Source organism: Syngnathus floridae, chromosome 18, assembly GCF_059516105.1.
Source record: "Syngnathus floridae isolate MCC-2025c chromosome 18, RoL_Sflo_1.0, whole genome shotgun sequence".
Taxonomy (NCBI): Eukaryota; Metazoa; Chordata; class Actinopteri; order Syngnathiformes; family Syngnathidae; genus Syngnathus; species Syngnathus floridae.
Genome location: NC_142430.1, coordinates 10,535,746 through 10,551,229, shown reverse-complemented (window position 1 = coordinate 10,551,229; position 15,484 = coordinate 10,535,746). Strand labels below are relative to the sequence as shown.

General features: G+C 53.7%; 4 protein-coding genes across 16 annotated transcripts; 3 read left to right on the top strand and 1 right to left on the bottom strand.

The window, feature by feature from the left end:
* The first annotated feature begins 211 nt into the window (after positions 1–211).
* On the top strand, positions 212–3,480 carry fdxr (ferredoxin reductase). Of its 2 annotated transcripts, XM_088360595.1 has the most exons (12): positions 213–542; positions 606–694; positions 852–947; positions 1,075–1,197; positions 1,275–1,388; positions 1,455–1,556; positions 1,645–1,752; positions 1,995–2,079; positions 2,341–2,540; positions 2,612–2,783; positions 2,856–3,029; positions 3,119–3,480. In XM_088360595.1, exons 1-12 carry the CDS (start codon positions 467–469, stop codon positions 3,247–3,249), a joined length of 1,470 nt encoding a protein of 489 aa, XP_088216721.1. In that variant the 5' UTR covers positions 213–466; the 3' UTR covers positions 3,250–3,480. The 2 variants fall into 2 exon arrangements, with proteins under 2 accessions (XP_088216722.1, XP_088216721.1); XM_088360596.1 differs by lacking the exon at positions 1,275–1,388 and having other exon boundaries at positions 212–542.
* Positions 3,481–3,676: 196 nt separating this feature from the next.
* On the top strand, positions 3,677–8,846 carry cstf1 (cleavage stimulation factor, 3' pre-RNA, subunit 1). 3 transcript variants are annotated; one of them, XM_088359389.1, is made up of 7 exons: positions 3,677–3,922; positions 4,060–4,228; positions 4,301–4,578; positions 4,674–4,871; positions 4,949–5,339; positions 5,425–6,366; positions 7,983–8,846. In XM_088359389.1, the coding sequence occupies exons 2-6, from the start codon at positions 4,060–4,062 to the stop codon at positions 5,682–5,684; spliced, it is 1,296 nt and encodes a 431-aa protein (XP_088215515.1). In that variant the 5' UTR covers positions 3,677–3,922; the 3' UTR covers positions 5,685–6,366; positions 7,983–8,846. The 3 variants fall into 3 exon arrangements, with proteins under 3 accessions (XP_088215515.1, XP_088215516.1, XP_088215514.1); XM_088359390.1 differs by having other exon boundaries at positions 4,005–4,228; XM_088359388.1 differs by having other exon boundaries at positions 3,678–3,922; positions 4,057–4,228.
* Positions 6,546–10,205, bottom strand: LOC148383029 (urokinase-type plasminogen activator-like). Of its 7 annotated transcripts, none has more exons than XM_088359383.1 (9): positions 9,351–10,043; positions 8,907–9,078; positions 8,556–8,647; positions 8,403–8,456; positions 8,292–8,324; positions 7,999–8,194; positions 7,743–7,891; positions 7,359–7,657; positions 6,546–7,121 (listed from the first exon to the last, which is right to left on the bottom strand). In XM_088359383.1, exons 1-9 carry the CDS (start codon positions 9,841–9,843, stop codon positions 6,963–6,965), a joined length of 1,647 nt encoding a protein of 548 aa, XP_088215509.1. In that variant the 5' UTR covers positions 9,844–10,043; the 3' UTR covers positions 6,546–6,962. The 7 variants fall into 7 exon arrangements, with proteins under 7 accessions (XP_088215509.1, XP_088215510.1, XP_088215512.1 ...); XM_088359384.1 differs by having other exon boundaries at positions 8,292–8,647; positions 9,351–9,452; positions 9,553–9,622; positions 9,699–9,847; XM_088359386.1 differs by having other exon boundaries at positions 8,292–8,647; positions 8,907–9,072; positions 9,351–9,452; positions 9,553–9,622; positions 9,699–9,847.
* On the top strand, positions 10,055–15,332 carry LOC148383028 (protein HID1-like). Of its 4 annotated transcripts, none has more exons than XM_088359368.1 (20): positions 10,055–10,136; positions 10,344–10,499; positions 10,955–11,104; positions 11,212–11,376; positions 11,463–11,594; positions 11,886–11,995; positions 12,102–12,212; positions 12,325–12,499; positions 12,765–12,821; positions 12,883–13,023; positions 13,094–13,184; positions 13,272–13,423; positions 13,493–13,571; positions 13,675–13,839; positions 13,919–14,113; positions 14,250–14,350; positions 14,471–14,551; positions 14,647–14,738; positions 14,967–15,125; positions 15,208–15,332. In XM_088359368.1, exons 2-20 carry the CDS (start codon positions 10,434–10,436, stop codon positions 15,269–15,271), a joined length of 2,286 nt encoding a protein of 761 aa, XP_088215494.1. In that variant the 5' UTR covers positions 10,055–10,136; positions 10,344–10,433; the 3' UTR covers positions 15,272–15,332. The 4 variants fall into 4 exon arrangements, with proteins under 4 accessions (XP_088215494.1, XP_088215493.1, XP_088215497.1 ...); XM_088359367.1 differs by having other exon boundaries at positions 10,070–10,136; positions 10,319–10,499; XM_088359371.1 differs by lacking the exon at positions 10,055–10,136 and having other exon boundaries at positions 10,238–10,499; positions 13,118–13,184.
* Positions 15,333–15,484: the final 152 nt, after the last annotated feature.

Sequence of the window (15,484 nt, the reverse complement as noted above, 5' to 3'; positions counted from 1 at the left end):
ACTGTAAATTTGCATTTAAATGCAAGATTGAATTGAATGAGCACTCGTTTATTCTAATTGGGTCATTTGCAATGATTTCTTTCACAAGAAGACTTGGAAATATTTTTTCCCATATTAATTCATTCTATTCAAATATTTCATATAGAAAATGGATGGATGGATCGATGGATGAAAGTAGTCAAGGGGGAACGTATGCGCTGATTTTATTTTTCTGTAGGACTACTTTTGGTGGAACACACCAAAGAAATGTAAACAAGAAGATGCACTTTTCATAGTGTGATCAAGTTAATAAGTGTTTCATTAAAACTTGCTGCATCAGTAACCAAGTCCAGTGGACGAATCCGACCAAAAGAACTTTTTTTTTTTTTTTTTTTTTGGGTGGTACCTTGGCTTTTGCTCTCGGTCCCTGTAGTGGGTGTTGCTTAACTGGAACACTAATGTTTATCTGAAGCCCGAACATTCCAAAATGTCTGGCTTTCAAAAGCTGTTTAGCGATGTCGCATTATGGACGTGCAGAAGAAGTAGATGGATAAATCGACGTGGTGAGTCCCTTTATTGCATGATCTGATATTCAATGATCAAGCATTTATTTGCATTGCCTGTAGGAGTGGCAGCATTTTCCTCATGCAAGCCAAAGGTGTGTGTTGTTGGCAGCGGACCAGCAGGATTCTATACAGCACAGCATTTGATGAAGGTAAATACGGTACATATTTATTCTTTTCATGACGTCATGGAACGTCACACCAAGGTGCTAGTGTTTTCAGGTGGGTGATCATATGAAACATTGAAATACTTCGAGGAAAAACTCATCTGATGCAAACTAGAATTAGAGCTTTTTTTTCTCCCCCCAGGCCCGTCAAGATGTTGAGGTGGATATTTACGAGCGACTGCCTGTCCCTTTTGGCCTCGTCAGATTTGGGGTTGCCCCTGATCATCCGGAAGTCAAGGTCAAACAAATGCTTCAGAGTGAATTTGTCCGTGGCAAAGTCTCTCAACCTTAAAAGTTCATTATACTAGCACATTATTATTGTAACATGACTTCATTGAATTTAGCATTTCAATTCATCTCCTCAGAATGTCATCAACACGTTCACGCAGACAGCAAAACATGCACGCTGTCGTTTCTACGGAAACGTGAACGTCGGCAAGGATGTGAGCGTACAAGAGCTGCAGCAAGCGTACCATGCAGTAATACTGGTAAGACGCTTATGGGGGGGCGGGGCGAGGCGAACGAGCTTTGAGCATTTGTACTTATTTATTGTACGTTATATTAGAGCTATGGGGCAGAAGGAAACAGGAGGATGGGGATACCTGGAGAAGACTTGGCTGATGTATATTCTGCCAAAGACTTTGTGGGCTGGTATAATGGATTGCCAAGCTGTCGAGAGGTGCGTCCTCATTGGCTTCTTGATCCTCAAGTATCACTTTGTCAACTTTTTTTGTCTGCTGTTCAGCTGAGCCCTGACCTGAGTTGTGAAACAGCAGTCATTCTGGGACAGGGCAATGTGGCTTTGGACGTAGCACGAATATTACTGTCACCTACTGATATTTTAAAGGTATGTGACTAAATCATGGAATACTTGAGGTTCAATTCAATCCCAGTTTTCCTGTTGTTGTCACAAACGAAAATATGATCATCTGCAGAAGACTGACATCACTCAGCCTGCCCTCGAAGCTCTGATGGAGAGCAAGATCCGCAGGGTGCTTATTGTCGGCAGAAGAGGACCCATGCAGGTTGCGTGCACTATCAAGGTATGCGAGTAGCAAATAACACCGACTGATGATGAAGTCTTTTGGCTAAAGCACCTGTTTCAAAGCATCATAGCTCCCCCAAAAGCAGATATCTGTTGCACTACCAATTTACAGTGCCACAGGACATCAAGAGTGCCAGAAAATCATGATTCAATCCATTACGAATTGTTGAAAATTGAAACATGGAAAAAATGTCAGAATAGAAAGAGCCAGGTTAACATTTCTACTGCCTATAATAACAGGAGCTTCGGGAAATTGTGAAGCTACCAGGCACCAGACCTGAGATGCTGCCATCTGATTTCCAGGGTGTCCCTGAGGCTCTTCCAGGTGATAGATAAGTCATCTAAATATTTGCAAGAACTCACTTTCCCTACACACTCACTCATCCCTTTCACAACATCTTATCTGTCCTCGTTCAACTGACCTTGCCAGAGAAATAACAACAGAGCTGATGAATGGTAGGTGGTTGGGTTAGGGGTGCTTGAATAAAATCTTCTCCAACTTTCACACCGCTACAGGAAATATGAGTTCAGAATCACTTTCATCAATCACTGTCTCATCCAGCCAAGAGTGCCTTTGCTCTTTCAGGTTTACCAAGACCAAGAAAACGTCTCACAGAGTTGCTGTTAAAAGCAGCTCTTGAGCTTCCAACAAAGGAGGAAGAAGAAAGAAGAAGCAAAGCCTCGCGCAGTTGGGGACTCCGATTCTTCCGGAGCCCTGTCCTGGTCCTCCCAAATCGTGACGGCACCGGCACAGCTGCCATCCGACTGGCAGTCAACAAACTGGAGGTGGATTTGAACATCTTGAGACCCTGCTCAATGAACGTGGTCAATCAACTTGTCTGCTTGCACGTGACCAGGGTTCAGGTGAAGCTGCTCGCGCGGTGCTCACAGACGAGGTCGAGGACGTGACCTGCGGCCTTGTCATTAGCAGCGTTGGCTACAAGAGCGTCCTCATTGACCCGTCGGTCCCATTTGACTCCGGCAAAGCCATCGTCCCGAACAAATTGGGCCGTGTTCAGCAAGCGCCGGGTAGCTGCCCACGCATACAACCAGCGATAATTAAGCAAGTAAACATTCATCGACTGCGCTCCTTCCCTTTAGGTCTATATTGCAGCGGGTGGCTGAAGACAGGCCCGACCGGTGTGATCGCCACCACGATGAATAATAGTTTTGACACTGCAAGATCCCTAATGGAAGACATGGATTCAGGGAAATTGGACATGTCTGCTGCTAAGCCTGGAGCACAAAGTATTGGAACTCTACTTGAAAAAAGAGGTACCTTTCTGGTCAAGATTGATTTTCATCCATTCCAAAGGAAAAAGTTCTCGTCACTGAAGTGCATTTTTTGTTTGTTATCTCCAAAGGAGTGAAGCCTGTAACCTTCTCGGATTGGGAAAAGATTGACAGAGTGGAGATGAAGAGGGGTGAATCGGTTGGAAAACCCAGAGAAAAACTGCTGACTGTGGAAAATATGCTTGAGGTGGCGTGGGCTTGATTATCATGGACCATGTCTCAAATTGTCTGTCTGTCTATGATGAGTATGAGGACAATATCATGCATTCAATGAATTTGCATTGAGCTACCATGTTTTTTGCCATTCACCATTACAGTCGTCTTTGTTTCTAATGTACAACTGTCAACAATTTGCGCTTAAAACTAGATGAAAAGATTTCCATTTGAATGCACCTATTATAATAGTGTACAATAAAATCTTTTTGTCACTGTTTTGACTGTCTGGGTGTACATTTTAAAATGCAAGCTACTCACTTGTCCGCTTTGACGTCCTACAAATAGCGTGGTTAGTTCCAACCACCACCCCGTTGTTGATGTAGTTATTTTGACATTTCAAATTGGAATCTCAAATAGAATGGCGTCATATAGGTCACCAGTAGGTGGCAGTAATAGGCTAAAATCCCCGAAATAGCTGCTGGAGACGAAGAAGAATCGAAGCCAATACAACAACCGCGTCGACTAGCACGATCTCGTCCTGTAGTGCGGCGATTTAGTGGTTTCGTGACCAAAAGTATTTTTACTTTTGTCTCAAGTAGAAAGTATTGCAAGGTTCCCCCACGTCAGTTTGTCAGTTTGATCATTTCATGATACAAGTCATTGGAAGTGCTTCGCTTTTGGTTGAACTCGAGCTGCAAAGCTAACAATACGACGTGCAGGTAGGTCGGGAGGGAGGGAGGCTGCTTTTTAGTCATTTCATCCCAAATCGTACGTGTGCATGATCGAGCCATTTGCCAACAGTGTGTGAGCTATTCCTTGGATACCTTTTGACCTTCGATTTGGTCTGTGACAGAAGATGTATCGACCAAAACCAACATTGAAAGATCGCCAGCATCTGTATAAACTCATCATAAGCCAGCTCCTCTACGATGGATACACCGGCATCGCCAACAGTTTAGTCAATGAAATTAAACCTGCAAACGTGGTGTCGCCATCTGAACAGCTTGTCCAGCTGGTCAAAATTGGTAAGTTATTCGATGTATTTGTTTCTTGCTTGTGTGTCTTGACAATAACCATTGATGTCATCTGTGTCACAGGTATGGAAAATGATGACAGCGCTGTGCAATATGCTATCGGGCGCTCTGATACAGTCGCTCCTGGTGTGGGGATTGATCTCGAATTTGATGCTGACGTCCAGACAATGTCTCCGGAGGCATCTGAATATGAAACGTGCTATGTTACTTCCCATAAGGGACCGTGTCGGGTTGCCACATACAGTCGGGATGGCCAGCTCATCGCCACAGGCTCAGCTGACGCTTCCATCAAGATCCTGGACACTGAGCGTATGCTGGCAAAAAGTGCCATGCCAATTGAGGTCAGTCCTGAAAAATGCTCTTAAAAAAAAAACCTCATGTATGTATATATATGTGTATATATTATTATGATTTTATTTATTTATTTTTGGTATAGGTTATGATGAATGAGACAGCTCAGCAAAACATGGAGAATCACCCGGTGATTCGAACACTGTATGACCACGTGGATGAAGTTACATGCCTGGCCTTCCATCCAACTGAACAGATCCTCGCTTCTGGCTCAAGAGATTACACTCTCAAACTTTTCGACTACTCAAAGCCTTCCGCAAAACGAGCGTTCAAATACGTACAGGTCAGCGATTGTACACAAAACCTTCGAGTTTGATAGGCTCATATTTGATGAGTCCCAAAAAATCATTCTCTTCTCAGGAAGCAGAGATGCTGCGTGCCATCTCTTTTCACCCATCTGGAGATTACCTTCTCGTTGGAACACAGCACCCCACCCTGCGTCTTTATGACGTCAACACCTTTCAGTGTTTTGTGTCCTGCAACCCAGCGGACCAACACACCGACACCATTAGCGGCGTTAGTTACAACCCGACAGCCAACAGCTACGTCAGCTGCAGCAAGGACGGCAGCATTAAACTATGGGATGGTGTCTCCAATCGCTGTGTGACCACCTTTGACAAAGCTCATGATGGGGCAGAGGTCTGCTCAGCCATCTTTACCAAGAACTCCAAGTACATCCTTTCCAGTGGGAAAGATTCAGTGGTCAAACTGTGGGAAATATCCACAGGCCGAATGTTGGTGAAATACACAGGTGAGTTCAAGAATTTCTTCCATTTGCAATTGTCTCGAGATAGTTCGAGTCATTCACGCGATCAAAAATGCCTTTGGCGTTTTAGGAGCCGGCCTGAGCGGCCGTCAGATGCATCGAACGCAGGGCGTGTTCAACCACACGGAAGATTATGTTCTGCTTCCCGATGAGCGCACCATCAGCCTGTGCTGCTGGGATTCACGTACGGCCGAGAGGAAAAACCTGCTGTCGTTGGGTCACAACAACATCGTACGCTGCATTGTCCACTCGCCCACCAATCCGGGTTTTATGACCTGCAGTGATGACTTCAGAGCCCGTTTTTGGTACCGGCGCACCACAACAGATTGATTGACTTCCCTCTCTCTCTCTCTCTCTCTCTCTCTCTCTCTCTCTCTCTCTCTCTCTCTCTCTCTCTCTCTCTCTCTCTCTCTCTCTCTCCGCCACGTCATTTGAGAAACAAAGGACTACAAACCTAAGACTCGTTTATGACGCCAATTGAAAGAAATGTGAAATCTTGCATTCCTTCTCTCATTTTGATACTGTTTCGTCAAACTTAAGTCATACACAAGACCTTAAGTTTCTTTTTTTGCTGATTCAATATCGTTTTGTCTTTGTAGAGATTAAAAAAATCTTGCCTTAACAATGTCTATGGTTATTAAATAAACCACTGTCGGTGAAACGGACCCTAACCCTAACCGCGCCCACTCAGAATCCAACCAATCACAGAGCGCCTCATTTGCCTATTCAGGCCCACTTTCACAACCTTTTCTTCTCATTAATCCAAACAGTTCCAGAGCCTTCAGCCAATCATGAAGCAGTATTCCAGTCGTGGTTCCGCCCCGTTTGTCAAAAAATGTCACCAGATAAAATCATTCATCAGCCATCTGCTCGTGCGTGCGTGCATACATGCATGTGAACCTCCAGCGGGTCTCGAACGTGCGGCGGCGGCGGCGGCGGCGGCAACCACTCGGCCCAACACAAGGCTGCTCTCCGGTGGACAATGCCAGCTACTTCTCGTCTATTTTCGACGGTGAGTGAGCGAGCGAGCCAAACCAACGGTTTCTTCGTAGTCATCGCGAGCGAGTGCTTGCATATCGGCCGGCGGTGAGCGTCTTTTTCGATTGCCTGCCCCCCCAAGCCGCAGCAGAAAAATGAATAAGGCTGCCTCAACTCACTCCGTTGAAGTGCTATGCAGCGATCGACCACACATAAGGTTTCAAAAGTTTTAATTCAACCTTTGAATCACCTCAGTATTGTCAAAAAAGCTGGTCTTGAGTTCGGGATGAAAACAATAATCTAATGAACAGTTTTGAACCAAAAAATGTCAAGTCTTACAATATATCAGACTTTGAAAGAAATTCAAATGGAGTGGTGTTTGTCCCCCCCCCAAATCCACTTTTCGGGGCTGCTCAACGGGTGTTCTACGTGGGCGCTGTGCCGCCATCTTCAGGCTCAGCACCGAACTGCACGCCAATTTGACTGTCCTCTCGTTGGGCTACAGGACGCAAATTCTCGAAACAATACTGTAGGCGTAGGGAGATAGCACACTTTGAAGTGGTAAATGGCTTGAAAAACGGAGTCGTGTCGAAAGAATTGGAGCAATCGGAAGTGTCGCCGCCCCGGTGGTCAAACGCCGGCGTGCTGCCGGATCCATGGTCTGTAGTTGCGGACTTTGGCGTAGACTCCGGGTCGGCGCTGGCGGGCGCAGCCTTCACCCCAGCTGACCACGCCCACCACCACGAAACGCCCGTCCACTTGGCACGCCAGAGGACCGCCCGAGTCGCCCTGAACGCAAACGGCTCAAAGTTGGTCGCACGTGCAAATATATAGGCCATTGGGGTCTTAATGAATTCATTTGAACATTAGAGCGCAAAAGGCAGGCAGGCAGCCACGCAGGCAGGCAAGCAGGGAGGGAACAAAGGCCCAGCCATCTTCTAATGTGCAATCCGCGCTGGCACGTCAGCGATCCCAGGCACGAAAACGCCCGGACAAAGCGCTACGCCGCCGGCCGGGCGCTCTCACCTCGCAGGCGTCCTGTGTCCAGTCTTCCCGGCCGGCGCACAACATGTTGTCCGTGATCTTGTCCCCGTAATAATCGGCGGCGCCGCACACGCCGGCGTCCAACAGGTTGACGTGCGCCTGCCGCAGGAGCTGCGAGTGGTACCACAGGCCGTGCTTCTCTTTGCCGAAGCCGGCGATCTCGCACGGGAAGCCGGCGGGGAGGTCGAGGTGGCCCTCAGCGGAGGGCAGGCACACCTGGCGCACCCCAGCGCTCTCCCGGGCGCAGCGGCCGTTTGCTTTGGGCGTCAGCTTGAGCAGCGCTGCGAGCGCGGGCGGGTCGGGCGGTCACGCACGCAGTACGTCTTGAATTGGCACCGGACTTTCGGTGACCTAGCGGAGGCTCACCCATGTCGTTGTCGTAATTGCCTCGCTCGTTGTCAAAGTCGGGGTGCAAGATGATTTTGTCCACGCGGAAGATCTGCTCCAGGGCCTCGCTCCGGTTGAGGGCGCTCTTTCCCAGCGCCACCAGGAAGCGCCGCTCGTTGGCGCGCGCCCTGCCGCCAAAGCAAATGGGCACCTTTCTTCCCTTTTGCTCCACGCAATAAAGCAAATGGGCACCCGATGGCTTTCTTCCCTTTTGCTCAGGAAGCGCGCGGCCTACCCGTCGGGGAAGCAGTGAGCGGCGGTGAGGACCCAGCAGGGGGCGATCAAGCTGCCCCCGCAGCGGAAGACCTTCTCCTTGGACCTGCCGCGCCACAGGATAGCGGCTAGCCACGGCTGCGACTCCACCGGCGCCGCCGCTCCGCCCACGATACGCATCTGCTTGCGGCGAGAACGACGCCCGCACGTGGCCCACGCTGGCAACGGAGAAAAAGGAGGGCGCGGATCAGGGCACACGTGCGTGCGTGCGTGCATTCGTCGCCACACCAGGCGCAGGAATTGGGCGCAGCTTACCGGACAGGGGGCTCCGCGGGGGCCGAGTGCTTGCTGGCACCACAACAACGCGAGCCAGCCGGCCGTCACTCGGGAATCCGTGAACGAGAAAAGATGGGGGACGGGGCTTACCTGCAGGTGTGGTGCCGGGGGCCTCGGTGGGCGCTGCCAACACCAACGGTTGCACTACAGGAGAGCGCCGAGGTGTTTTCACTCCAAGACTTTGAACCGCGTGCACACCGGCCAGCGGCGCTCCAGCCCGCTCAAAGGACGACAAGGACTTACGCGAGGCGCATGAAGGAACGTGGCAATATTCCCAAGTCAGCCGCTGCTCCTTCCACACATGGCACCACGGGCGGCGCTTGAAGCGCACGTTCCTGATGGAGGCGCCGATTATTACGCGGTTGCGCATGCAACTTTGCGCGTCTTGCATGTTCGCTGGATCAGCGCGCGAGACAGAGTCTTGTTTGGCTGCCGTCCTTCTAGAAAAGGGCCGAAAGACTGGACATTTCGCCTGGCCGACGGCCTGAGGGCCGACAGCAGCATCCGCGAAATAAAGCATTCCATTCGGGTTGACACCTAGTCCTCGTCATCGGGTTGCCCTGTTGAGGGGAAAGTGTTTGGCGGAGGGAGGACCTGCAGTAATTGTGTCTGCCGCCGTCCACGTCCAAGCTCAGGTAGCGTCGCCTGGTGTCGGCGTCCCAGCGCTCGCAAGGGCGACCGCTCTCCGATTGGGACCGGAAGCCTCGGTAGTAAAGCCCCACGCCCTCGTAGCAGTCGGCGCTGGAAGCCGCCGGGAAAGCTGCCGCTGGGACAGACGCCGCCACGTTAGACACGCAATGGCATCCGAAAGTCAAACACGGGCGGGCAAGCGGGCCGGGCAAGCGGGCCGGGCAAGCGGGGCAGGCAAGCGGGGCGGGCAAGCGGGCCGGGCGCTGTCCGTCTGCGGCAGCCAATGCGATGCGGTGCGGTTCGGCTCCTCGAAACCTAAGTGTCGCCCGCCTGTTATTGCAGAGATAGCAGCCCGAGCCCTTCCGTCCAATCGCGAGCGAGGTCCTGGCCCCTGCCTGGCGTTCTCACCCGTCTGGCAGAAGGTTCCCTCAAAAGCGTCGGTACACAAGCAGAACATGTGTCGGCCCGTCGTCAGGCTGGGGACGGACGTTCCTCCGTTCAGGCAGATTCCTGCCGACGGATGGCAGCACGCCGCGCTTAACCGCAGCCCGATCGAGCGAGCGTCGGCCTCATTCCTGCTCCGACGCGTCCCGACTTGACGACGGCTCACCTGAGCTCCACGACGACGACAAAAGCGTCTGCCTCGGCGGCCGTCTTCTCGCTCGCCCGGAGACCCCAGCCTGAAAGAGAGAGGGGAAAAAACGGACTTTTGGTCCAAAGCCGGGCCACGGGCGGCGAGACGCGTCGGCCGCTTACGCCGGGGCCCCCCGCTGATGAGGAGCAAAAGATAGAGGCCAAGAGGACCAAGGCCATAGCACGCCGCATGGCGTCCTCCATCAAAATCCACCCAACGTTTGGGCGGGGACGCCGGAGGCAGTTGCGTTACGCACACTCTCTCCATGTTCACTCCCTTCTGGGCCCCCTACTGAGACTCTTCATGTGACGTCACTGAGCTACTCTTAAATGATAAACACTAAAAAGATTTGAATCACGTGACTGCTTGTTGAAGCGTTTATGGCGGTGGCACAACTTTACAAGAGTCCACCTGATGAGAGTGACGTCACCGTCGAGCGGATTAAAAAAAAAAAAAAAAAAAAAAAAAGGAATCGATCCCGGAAGTTTTCCGGCCGAGTTCCTGCTCGAAGCAACTGTGCTGCCTTCGAGGACGGTCGTAACTGGGACATTTTCCTGAAGGTAAACACTCCAGATGTCATATACGTTCTTGTACATTTCAGTATGACCTTAATTCCTCTACATGTAAACAGAGGTGACTCAAAGAAATGGGGGGGGAGAAACGTTCATTGGTGCGATAAGATAAGAAGGGCGAGCATCTGGGGGCCGCGGCTCCTCCACATCGTCGTCTATTGTCCGAGCAGGCCCTGAACGCCCCCTCCTCATTAGCGGACACCTGCTGCCTGCCAGCCGCTGCTGCACGGCACCTGCAGTCGAACCGAACCGAACTGAACCGAACCGACATCGCCAGGACGAGACATGGGGAACGGCGACAGCAAACTTCACTTCAGGAAGGCTGTGATCCAACTCACCAGCACCACTCAGGTCAGACAGCTGAACCGGAGCGCAGCGCTGCGCCAACAGATGGCACAGCAATACGCGTCGCATGGCACGGGCGCGCGCGCGCATCAGCACTTGGTCACGCGCATCAACCCACTTTTGCTGGTGGCCACTCGCATCAACACCCTTTTGGTGGTGGCCACTCGCATCAACCCACTTTTCGTGGTGGCTACGCGCAACAACTGCAGCCAGGCGCAAGTAAAACGCACTCCACGCACGACCCGCCCGCGCCTGTCAAACGACACATTTGAGTGACAGCCAGTAAAAGTCGGTGCACTTGCGTCCATGTATCTTGAGCAACACGCACGCAGTCGACAATGTTTTGGTTATGGATTCATTTTTATTGAGCTCCTTGTCTAAAAAGACAAAGTGTTTGAACAGCGGGATGGATGCTCTGTGGACATTGTCCAGGCCCGCTAATGTTCTGTCTGTGCGCGTAGGCCGTGGAAGCCTCGGACGACGTCTTCTGGGAGCAGTTCTGGGCCGAGCCGTCCGTGTCTGTCCAGGACATCTTTGCCTTGGTTCCGGCGGCCGAGATCCGAGCGTTGAGGGAGGAATCTCCGTCCAACCTGGCCACCTTGTGCTACAAGGTGCGATCCGCTTCGTCTCGCCATTGCTTTTCTTCAATGGCAACTGACAGTCGCGCGATATTCGCAAACGGACGGCCGAGCTGACTTTATCGGGCTCCTTCCTTCAGGCGGTGGGGAAGTTGTCACGGGCGGCAGGCACCGGCTGCCGCTCGGAGCGAGAGCGCGTCTCGGTCCTGAACTGCGTCCGTCTGCTGACCCGCGTGCTGCCCTTCGTCTTGGAGGACGCCGACTGGCGAGGCTTCATGTGGGCCGGCCTGCCCGCCCGCAAGCGGGTGAGCCGACGCCCCCACCACCACCAATTGACAGCCCCCCCCCCAATTGACAGCCCCTTCTGGACCCCTTTTCACGCCTCCCGCAGCCTTGCCGGGACGACGGCGACGATGCCGAGCTAGACGGCGCTCGCCCCCTGGGCGAGTCGCTCCTCATGGCGGTGGGCGACCTTCTCTTCTGTCCTGACTTCACCGTCCAGGCTCGCAAACGTGACGGGCGGGTGAGTTAGCCGCAATGCATTGTGCAAACGTGGCTGTTTTGCTCGCTGTTGGTTTTGCGTTGGAGCCGACAGGGCGTGTTGTTTGCTCACACCACAAAAGTAGCAAATCTCATTAGCATCTTCAGTAGTTCTTCAGTAAGGAGCGGCCATGTTTGACTAGCGGGTGGAAGGGTGAGCAGCTAACGCTGAAAATGCGCTTGAGTCGTTGCAGGCTAAATTTCTTCCTGAACTAGTAATAGGTGTGAGCCCTTGGCGTGGATAACTGAGTGCTAACAGCGATGCGGGCCGCAGGAAGTTGGCGCCGACGCGGTGGACAGCTGCGAGTTGATCTGGGAAACGGGCGTGGGCTTCTCCCAATCGCCGCCGCCGCCGCCGCTCAACTCCAGCCATGACAGCAACAGGTGAGCCAGGCCCCGCTCGCCCCCATAAGGCCCGCCCGCCCGCCCGCCCGTGCGCGCTCGCTCGCTCGCCTTGGGCGTCAACGCGCTTTGCTTTTGTGCCTTTGAGGACGGAGCTTCTCAAGCTGCTGCTGACATGCTTCTCGGAGGTACTTTACCTGGAGCCCGCCCGCCGCAGCGCCAACCGCTGGCTGCTCTTCTTCTGCTCCGCCGCCAACAGGTGCGTTGCTCGCTCGCACACGCCACCGGTCTTCAGGACACTGTGTCGGCCGATTTGAGACGCGTGCTTGGCGTGCCCGTCCGCCGTGCCCGCCCGCCGTGCCCGCCCGCAGACACACGCTCCCGCTGTTCACGTCACTGCTGAACGTAGTGTGCGCCTACGAGCCTTGGGGATGGGGCTTCCCCTACGAGCACCTGCTGTTTCCGGACCGGCGCCGCCTGCTGGTGGAACAAGCGCTCCACATCCTCCTGGTGGCCCTGGAGCGGCCCGCGGTCCACGAGACGCACGTACGTGCCAGCCGGCGTTTGTCCGGGGCCGGCCGTGTTGGGAACGGCCGCCTCGCGTGGGTGGCACAAGCCGAGCTGGAAAGGCACACGCGTTTTGCCTTTGAGACTTCCCAAGATCCTTTTGCGCGGAACCTGAGGCCCACTCCATATTCCTATGTGGACAAAAACAAAATAAGGATTTGGCAAAGAGCCACGGATTCCCAACACGGCCGACGTCGAACCCGAGCGTCGAAGGCGCTTTTGACACCGGCATCTGGCCTTGCAGTCAAGTGCTCCTGAGAACCAGTTTGTCAACTTCCTGTCCAGGATCCATCGAGAAGAGGTGAGGGAGGGAGGTGACGGGAGTTTCTCCCTTGACCTTGCTCGCTCGCTCCTTGTTTCAGGACTTGGGCTTCATCCTGAAAGGTGTGAGCCGGCTCCTCAACAAGCCTCTGATTCAGACCTACCTGCCCAACTCCTCTAAGAAGATCATCTTCCACCAGGAGCTACTCATCCTCTTGTGGAAACTGTGCCACTTCAACAAGGTGAGCGAATCCTTCTGACGTGCCTCCAGACAACACTGAGGCTAACGGTCCGGCTCACGCGCTTGTGCAGAAATTCCTCTTCTTTGTGCTGAAGAGCAGCGACGTTCTGGACGTGCTGGTCCCCATCCTCTTCTTCCTCAACGAGGCTCGCGCCGATCCCGGTGAGCGGCGCGGCCCGGCTCGGCTCAGCTCGGCTCGGCTCCGGGCGCCCCAGATTTGCGTTTACGCGATTTGCGTGTCTTTGGCAGCCGGCGCGGACCTGGTCCACATGGGCGTGTTGATCCTGCTGCTGCTGAGCGGCGAGAGGAACTTTGGCGTGCGCCTCAACAAACCCTTCACGCTGCGCATCCCCTTGGACGTGCCGGTCTTCAGCGGGACGCACGCCGACTTGCTGCTGGTGGTAACGGGCGGGTGGCGGAGGGTGGAGAGCGTCAAAGCGTCCCTCGACGCCTTGCTGTGTCCTCCGCAGATCTTTCACAGGATGATGACCTGCGGGAACCAGCGCCTGCAGCCGCTCTTCCACTGTCTGCTCACCGTCATCGTCAACGGTGAGCAGTGTCTCCGGGCGGGCGGGCGTGCGGGGCCGTGTCTCCGGGGTCCCATCTCGTTCGTCTGGCCCGTCGCCAACGTGTGACCGCACCTTTTTCCTAGTTTCTCCCTACCTGAAGACTTTGTCCATGGTGTCGGCCAACAAGCTTGTGCACCTCCTGGAGATTTTCTCCCAGCCCTGGTTCCTCTTTTCGGCTCCCGACAACCACCGGCTGGTCTTCTTCCTGCTGGAGGTCTTCAACAACATCATCCAGTACCAGTTTGACGGTCAGCGCAGAGCCTCCCTGGCCGAGCCCAGCCCGGCCCAGCCCAACCCGCCCCCGCCGTGCTCCGGTGTCGCACGCAGGCAACAGCAACCTGGTGTACTCCCTGATCCGGAGGAGGAGCCTCTTCCAGCGGCTGGCCAACCTCAACGCGGACCAGGCGGCCATCCACGAGGCTCTGCTGTGCAAAAGGAAGAAGAAGAAGAGCGGCGGCGGCGGCGACTCGGACGAGCGCCCGCCTGGACCCCGATGGGACCTGACGGATCCACGTGGCGCCCGTATGGCAACATTTTTCTGTTTGATAAGGAGGCTGGCCCTCACCAAAGCACGGAGGCAATATGGCCCATTTAGATGATGGCTATGAAGAATTTAGAAAAAAAATACTCAAGCGGCTCGTGACCTCTCCTCTCGCAGAGATCGCCACCGAGAGGTGTCACGTCGGTCATGACGGTGCGGCCGTTTTGGACGCCGCTGCACTGGGCGACACCGAGTCCAACTCGGAGAGAGCCGGCGAGGTAATAGTCTTAAGAAAATGGCTGACTAAGTGTGCTTATCTGGAGAGCGAGCGAGCGAGCAACAGAACTGCGGCTGATTCCGGCACAGCCTCGGGATTGGCTAACGTCTTCTTGCGACAGGGCAGCACGCGGACGGAGAGCCGAGCGGCCGGCCAACTCCCCCCCTCGTCCTCGCCATCCTGGGGCGCCACCCAGGACTGGGTCGGTCCGACTCGCCCCGAGTTCACCCTATGTCAACGGTTTGAAATAGGCGAGCCACGCGTCCGACGAAAAGCAAAAGGATTTGTGATTTTCAGGTGTTGTCGTGGAAGTCCAAGCTTCCGCTGCAGACCATCATGCGACTTCTGCAGGTTCTGGTCCCTCAGGTGGAGAAGATCTGCATCGACAAGTGAGGCCACCTGCTTGCGGCTTTGCTGCCATTTCAGTCTTCTCTCTTTGCCTTCGCATTTTGCTTTTATTGAAAGAAAGGCGCGCACTTCAACCCGTACACAACATGCCACAAGATGGCGCCAAAGTTCTACTTTTGTTAAGCGGTGAAAGCAGTTGAATTCATGAACATGTGTGAATGGACTCGTAAACATTTCCATTGGCAGCAAACTGTCTTCTTTGCGCTCAGGGCTCTGACGGACGAACGTGAAATCCTCAAGTTCCTCCAGCACGGGACCCTGGTGGGCCTGCTCCCCGTGCCGCACCCCATCCTGATCCGCAAGTACCAAGCGAACGCCGTCACGGCTTGGTGGCTGCACACCTACACGTGGGGCGTGGTCTACTTGCGGTGAGTCGTGACCGCGGCGCGGATGCGAATGCCGTCCGTCCGTCCGTCCGTCTGTCTCACTTGTGTTTTCCGGTCGCCGTAGCAACCTGGATCCTCCCATCTGGTACGACACCGACATCAAACTCTTTGAGATCCAAAGGACTTAAGAGCGCATCTTTATGCAAAAAGTCTTGAAATAAAACCACCTGGCGCTCCCTCGCCCAGAAATGGGACTTTGTGATTCTTTTGGAATGTTGCATTGGTCGAAAGGAAGTTTGGCGCGGCGTTGCGTTGCGCGGCCCTTCTTGTGCGTGAGAGAAGCGCCACCTGCTTGACTTGCTGCGCGTTCCAGTGGAGCGCAGGAATGTTGCCGGCCGGTT